A 7781-nucleotide genomic window follows, 5' to 3' on the forward strand; every position below is an offset into this window, starting at 1 on the left:
TGCCCAGTTAAAAAAGATTGTGTTAGGGTTAAAAAGTGAGAGAGAGAGAACGGTGTTAGTGTTACAGCATCAAATGCTGGGGATTCAGAAATTAGGAGGAAGCCGAGGCCAGAGATAGGGAAGTCTCAGAACTTATACAGCAGTGAGCAGGACGTACAGAGCAGCTAGCAGCAGCCAGGAAAGAGACAGAGAACTGGCGATTCCAGGTGCTCGGAGCAGCCAGGACTATTCTGATGCTTGATCAGCAGCTTGCTGCTGAACAGAACAGGAATCAAGAACGAGAGAAAGGAATCTCGAAGCTGCAGCATTTGGTGATTTTAGCTTGTCCAGCGGAGACAGAAATTGATGAAGCCTGGTGGTGTTCAGAGGATTCCCCAGGTCCAAGAGTTGAAAAGGGGATTAAGGGACAGGGAGCATGGCCATCATTCCCTTCCGCACCCCCTTTGACTTCTCTGACTTCAGAGCCCTGAACCTGCGTGGTTCGAGTGGCAATGTTCGGTATGGAGGAGGAGCAGTGAGATGCCTCTTCAGCTCCTCAGATGCTTGTCACCCCGCAACATTACACCCGACCTTCCAGTAATGTGGAGAGCGCGGGGAGCACGTTCGGGCGGACAATGCGAGAACATGATCATGAATCTTTCACTCCCTATGGAAGTCGAGAAGGGAACACTACCTTTAGTGGTTTTGGGGATTCCTGGCAGGAGCAAGGAGGGGTAAATTTACAGGACGAGAGCTATCCTTGGTGAAGTGGGACCTGCACCGCTTCAGGATCTTAAGTTTTCTCAATGGTGGTGTAATATTCTCGGGTGGTGACAGTCAGGGGAAATATCAGAGAAGCAGAGGGTTCATACAGTTATATGGGCTTTAGGGAATCAGCGGGGAAAGGTGTTAGATTTTGAAACAAACCCCAGGTCCCTGCTCGGTAGAATAATAGTTGCTCATTCGGGCAGAGTTGAAAAAGCGCCTTGCCTTACCAGAGGAAGGACCCAGGGAAGTGGGGGAACGTATATTCCAGTTGTGTAAAGGCTTGGGAACAAGTTGGATTGACATCAGTTATTATGGGGATGATAGAGAGAGAGATTATTTTGATCCTTCTACCCGCCCCTCAGTAGTGCTGGAAGTAAATGCCTGGGGTGGGGACAAGAGTTTTGATAAATTTATGGTGAAGGTGGAAAGCCTGTAGCAGACAGCTGCAGGTATCCAGGTCATGGAAGCGAGACAGGGGTGACAGTGATGGAAGTCAGATGGACCCGAGTGGATAAATACCGGGTGGGGTCGGATGAGGGGAGCGGGGCCCGGAGGAACCTAGGTTCCGACCCATTGATTAATAGAGGACAGGGATAGATTGGCTAAAGTAGAGAAGTTAGAACAAAAGTTGAAGAATCAGGAAAAGGAAGCAATGAGACCTCAATCCAGTTGGTAAGGCCGGGGGAAGATTCCGCAAGTGAGGCCGCGCTTCAAACACACGTCATTCTCTTAGGACCCTTACTTCAGGATAAGGGTGTCCGTCCCCTTATTGAGCTATCTGTGGAAGGGCAATGGAAATGATCTTTAATTGACACACAGTCCGCCGAATGAATGCAGGTTGAGGTGGTCCTGGAGGGAGGGGATCTCCCTCCCCAGAGACAGTACCCCATCACCCCAGACTCAGGAGGAGCAATTACTGAGAAACTGATGCAGAAACAGTTAGAGATGAAAGCAATGGGAGAAACTTGCTCAGAGCACTTGAAGTTTCTGTACGAATGGGCTGTCTCAGAACTGATGGGATGTTCAGTGAAAACCTAAAATGTGGGAGTTGTAAGCATGGTCAAAAGGGAGGCAGAATGAGACTTGGAATGTTGAAAATGTTGAGAGGCACAGTTACAGCAGTTCCGAAGGGTGAACTGAGAGAAGGACTGGGATTCTCGACTGAATCTTCAGCGTTTCCTTTACCCTATGTTGTTATACCATCTTCAGCTGCTTCATCAATGACCTTCCCTCCAACATAAGGTCAGAAATAGAGATGTTCGCTGACGACTGCACAGTGTTCAGTGCCATTTGCAGCTCCACAGATAATGAAGCAGTCCATGCCCACATGCAACAAGACCTGGACGACGTTCAGGCTTGGGCTGATAAGTGGCAGGTAACATTCGCGCCACAGAAGTGCCAGGCAATGACTATCTCCAACAAGCGAGAGTCTAACCACCTCCCCAGGCCATTCAATGGCATCACCATCGCCGAATCCCCCACAATCAACATCCTGGGGGGTCACCATTAACCAGAAACTTAACTCAACCAGCCACATAAATACTGTGGCAACAAGAGCAGGTCAGAGGCTAGGTATTCTGCAGCGAGTGTCTCACCTCCTGACTCCCCAAAGCCTTTCCACCATCTACAAGGCACAAGTAAGGAGTGTGATGGAATACTCTCCACTTGCCTGGATGAGTGCAGCTCCAACAACACTCAAGAAGCTCGACACCATCCAGGACAAAGCAGCCTGCTTGATTGACACCCCATCCTCCACCTTAAACATTCACTCCCTCCACCACCGGCGTACCGTGGCTGCAGTGTGTACAGTCTACAAGATGCACTGCAGCAACTTGCCAAGGCTTCTTCGGCAGCACCTCCCAAACCCGCGACCTCTTCCACCTCGAAGGACAAGGGCAGCAGGCACATGGGAACACCACCACCTCCAAGTTCCCCTCCAAGTCACACACCATCCTGATTTAGAAGTATATCGCTGATCCTTCATCGTCGCTGGGTCAAAATCCTGGAACTCCCTCCCTACCAGCATTGTGGGAGTACCATCACCACACGGACTGCAGCGGTTCAAGGCGGCGGCTCACCACCACCTTCTCAAGGGCAACTAGGGATGAGCAATAAATGCTGGCATCGCCAGCGACGCCCTGATCCCATAAACGAATAAAAAAAAATACCCCTCCCATATACCACAGAAAAATGTTAAGAATTGTACAGGCTTGGTTGAGGACACGGACTGAGAGTTAAAGATTTTGAATCAGTACAGAATGGGATTCAATAGGAAACATCATAAATTGAAAATTGGTTTAAGGGAAAAAGAACATAACATAAGAATCAGGAGCCGGCCATATGGCCACCTCAACCCTGCTCCACCATTCAATATCATGGCTGATCTTCAACCTCAACTCCACTTTTCCACTCAATCCCCATTGCCTTTGATTCCCCAAGAGTCCAAAAATCTATCTATCTCAGCCTTGAATATACCCAACGACTCAGCCCTTTGGGATAGAGAATTCTAAAGATTCACAACCCTGAGCGAAGAAATTCCTCATCTCAGTCTTAAATGGTCAATCCCTTATCCCGAGACTATGACCTCCTAGTTCTAGACTCTGCAGCCAGGGGAAACAATCTCAGCATCTATCCTGTCAATCCCCCTCAGAATCTTGTATATTTCAATGAGATCACCTCTCATTCTTCTAAACTCCAGAGTATCAGCCCATTCTACACAACCTCTCATCATAGGACAGCCGTCTCATCCCAGAAATCAATCTAGTGAACCTTCGTGGCACCGCCTCTAAGGCAAGTATATCCTTCCTCAGATAAGGATAAAATAGATAAAGGAGAAAAGCGAAGATCATGTCTCAATTCTACAGAATTTTTTTTTGTTTTCAGTGTGAATGTTAATGTCTTTACAAAGTGTGTGTAAATGTTACTGTATCATTGGTTGTGGCTATGCCCTCTTTTTGAAGTTGTGTTTAAGATATTGGTCTGAAGTTGGAGTTATTGAGGTTAACTTATCTATTAAATTGTGAAAACCAGACTTTTATTATGACCATGGTGAAATTATGGTTGTTGTAAATTGTGTGCAAGTCTCTAGTTCCGGACATGAGATTATATTGCTTAAAAAATTAGCATTTTTGAATTTGTGACCAATTTCAAGTACTCAATGCTTTGAGGCGATTGTTTATTCATCTTAATGGTACTGGAATGTGTGACAAGGGGGGGGAATGGGAATGCTCCGGCTATCACCAGTATGATTACAATCTGAAGACATCCTGTAGTTGGCTTGTACTACAGAATTGTTTCGCAGAATGTTTATAGTGGTGTTGTTAATGATGTTTTTACCTGCTGAATTGAATTGATCAGGATCTTTGTAATTTTCAAAGGCACAAAGAGTTTGCAAAAGCAAGTTTTTTTTATTTGCCTAAAGTGTTTTACATTTTCTTGAAAGCTGCGAGAAGCTATGTGACACAAGCTGACACTGACTGATGTTGTCTGGGTTTGTCTTTTTCTGAAATGCAAAAAAAAGTTAACTCTTTTCACAAGCAGCAATGAATTCTTTGTAATTAACTACGTAACAACGTTTGCATTGCTGAATGTAAACATTTTGGACATTTTTACATTTTAAGTTTTTTTTTAAATTGGAATGATGTTTCCCCACAGTGACAGAAGAGAATCAAGAATTGATGAATTAACCCATTGGGCTCAGGAGCCACAATGGATTTTCTGTTTTTTTCTTTTAAGCAGAGGACTATATTTGTGTTGATGGCGTAAGATTACCAAGAGTGGTTCTTTGCAGACTTTAACTTCTTATCTGCAGATATTGATGGATCTTGAAACTCGCAACATGGTGACAAAAATTGGACTTAAGACTTTGCCTTTTCAATGCTTGGATTTACCCTATTCGGAGTCATTTGTTATCTTCCAAGACACATTGCTCGGGGGGTTTGGCAAATGCAATTACTTTTCTCTCCTTTGTAAAACCGTCAAGCCTGGGCACAATTTGTTTGTGAAATTTAAACTGATTAGATAAATTACTGTTCAAGCACACGAGAAGGGAAATTTCTCTGAAATTTAAGGGGATAATCAAATTTTCTTTTTGAAAAGGTCCAGTCTATGTGGTTCCGTCCAAACTGTATGTTAAAGAAAATTTTTGGCGGGGACAGACTGTTGCGTTAAGGTAGCGAACATCCCTGATCTTGCAGACTGGATCGCTTTGTGGAGTATTTTGAGCAATAAAAGGTCCAAAAAGTTAAGTGGTGACAATCATATTGTATTGGATGGTAACGTTTCTCCAGGGCTCTCATGTATTGGATGGTAACGTTTCTCCAGGGCTCATGTATTGGATGGTAACGTTTCTCCAGGGCTCATGTATTGGATGGTAACGTTTCTCCAGGGCTCATGTATTGGATGGTAACGTTTCTCCAGGGCTCATGTATTGGATGGTAACGTTTCTCCAGGGCTCATGTATTGGATGGTAACGTTTCTCCAGGGCTCAGGAATAAGATGAAATGGTAATATAATGGGAATTTTGCTAAAACCATTTTCCTAGGTGATTATGCGTGAATTTCAGGAACTCAAATAGGGGTTAGGAAAAGATGTGAGTGTGCATCCCTGAGTAACATAAATCACATGAGCATGATTCCTGAAAAGGTTTCAATTTGGTACTGAGGTACATTCTATTGAAAGTCAGGAAAGTGTAGGTGACAATCATTAATTGATAGGTTAATTCTGATAGGTGGTATGTTGTTACTCTGTTGACATTTGTCTCTTTGATGCACTATGATTTATTGGTGTTATGCATGGAATGGAATGATCAAAGGTGAAACTCGGTATAAGAGATGCGAGTGAACCACTGTTCAGCAATGTTCCCTCTAAGCTGCACGGCATTCCAGGGAACCTGCGCAGTCAGCTTTTCAATGTAAAAACCACGCATGCACAGTATTTTGAATGGCCCGGGCAGGGAACATCTGCTGTTCAGCAACTCATACTGGAATCATGAAGCATGTCTCACAGCACCTCATACTGGAATCGTGGATAGTATGATGTCTCAGAGTCCATACTGGCTGTGGATGGTATGAGCTTTCAATAAAGGCTGATCCTGTATTGCTGCAACTGAGCGTGTGTGTAATCTGGTGTTTAAAGTAACGAGACAAAAAAGCAGCAAGCAGTCCAACAGGATTGTTTGATGGGGCAGTGTAGAATGAGGTTTAAGTTGTATCTAACCCGCACCGTACCTGCCCTGGGAATATCTGATGGGGCAGTGTAGAATGAGGTTTAAGTTGTATCTAACCCGTGCCGTACCTGCCCTGGGAATATCTGATGGGGCAGTGTAGAATGAGGTTTAAGTTGTATCTAACCCGTGCCGTACCTGCCCTGGGAATATCTGATGGGGCAGTGTAGAATGAGGTTTAAGTTGTATCTAACCCGTGCCGTACCTGCCCTGGGAATATCTGATGGGACAGAGTAGAGGAACCTTCGACTGTTCTACACCAGACTGAATTCTGCTGATGTTTATGATGCACTTAGACCAATGCTTGTAGTGAAAGTACTGACCTGATTTTGGAGTTGCAGGTCATTTCATTGACTGGATAGTGAATGTCCACGGCGTCCTGGATCACAGTACCGTACTCAAAAACCTTGATTCGCTTCGTCACACCAGCAATGGCAAAGAAATCACAATCTCTGTCAAATTCAATGCTGCAAGAAAAAAGGCAACAATTTCATAAAGAAATTATTATGGGTGAAGTGAAAGGAACAGTAGGGATCAGTGAACAGCGGGGATCAGGCGGGCTTCCGACCACATATACGTGATCACAAAGACCGTCTATTTGCACCTCTAACATCGCCCGTCTCCGCACCTGCCTCAGCTCATCTGCTGCTGAAAACCTCATCCATGCCTTTGTTACCTCTAGGCTTAACTTAACTAAAGCACTCCTGGTTGGCCTCCCACATACTACCCTACATAAACTTGAGGTCATCCAAAGCTCTACTGAACGTATCCTAACTCACACCAAGTCCTGTTCACCTATCACCCTTGTGCTCGCTGATCTACATTAGCTCCCAGTTAAGCCTCGATTTAAAAATTCCTATCCTTATTTTCAAATCCCTCCATGCCGTTTCCCCTCCCGATCGGATATCTCCTCCAGCCCTACATCCCTTAGAGATATCTGCGCTCCTCCAATTCTGGCTTCTTGCGCGCATCCCCGATTTTAATCGCTCCATGCCTTCAGCTGCCAAGGCCCAACCTCTGGAATTCACTCCCTAAACCTCTCCGCCTCCCTACCTTTCTTTCCTCCTTTAAGATGCTCCTTAAAACCTACCTTCATCTACCCCAGCATCTCATATGGCTCGGTGTCAAATTTTTTTGATAACTCTCCTGTGAAGTTCCTTGGGACGTTTTACTGCGTTAAAAGGAGCTATATAAATACAAGTTATTGTTGTGAACAGCAGGGATCAGCAGTGACCATATCCTGCCATGTATTAACTTCAGGTATCAATGAGGGGTCTTGGGACTCATCCCACCACCCACCCTTGATACACTACTCCCCGCCTGGATACAATCTCCCCACGGACCCCGCCTGGATACAATCTCCCCACGGACCCCGCCTGGATACAATCTCCCCACGGACCCCGCCTGGATACAATCTCCCCACGGACCCCGCCTGGATACAATCTCCCCACGGACCCCGCCTGGATACAATCTCCCCACGGACCCCGCCTGGATACAATCTCCCCACCGATCCCGCCTGGATACAATCTCCCCACCGATCCCGCCTGGATACAATCTCCCCACGGATCCCGCCTGGATACAATCTCCCCACGGATCCCGCCTGGATACAATCTCCCCACGGATCCCGCCTGGATACAATCTCCCCACGGATCCCGCCTGGATACAATCTCCCCACGGATCCCGCCTGGATACAATCTCCCCACGGATCCCGCCTGGATACAATCTCCCCACCGATCCCGCCTGGATACAATCTCCCCACGGATCCCGCCTGGATACAATCTCCCCACGGATCCCGCCTGAATACAATCTC

The 7781-nt window shown here is 46.0% G+C and overlaps 1 protein-coding gene across 1 annotated transcript in view; it reads right to left on the reverse strand.

The window, feature by feature from the left end:
- The window catches only part of cop1 (COP1 E3 ubiquitin ligase), a gene marked incomplete at its 5' end in the record, with an annotated part of 130351 nt that extends 123902 nt beyond the window's left edge, over positions 1-6449 (reverse strand). The window contains one exon of the mRNA XM_085977983.1: positions 6295-6449. Coding sequence (XP_085834109.1) covers positions 6295-6449 — 155 coding nt within the window. The remainder of the gene's footprint in view (positions 1-6294) is intronic.
- Positions 6450-7781: the final 1332 nt, after the last annotated feature.

This window comes from Somniosus microcephalus, chromosome 3 (assembly GCF_052327205.1).
Source record: "Somniosus microcephalus isolate GS21.2 chromosome 3, FLI_Smic_1.0, whole genome shotgun sequence".
NCBI classification, from domain to species: Eukaryota; Metazoa; Chordata; class Chondrichthyes; order Squaliformes; family Somniosidae; genus Somniosus; species Somniosus microcephalus.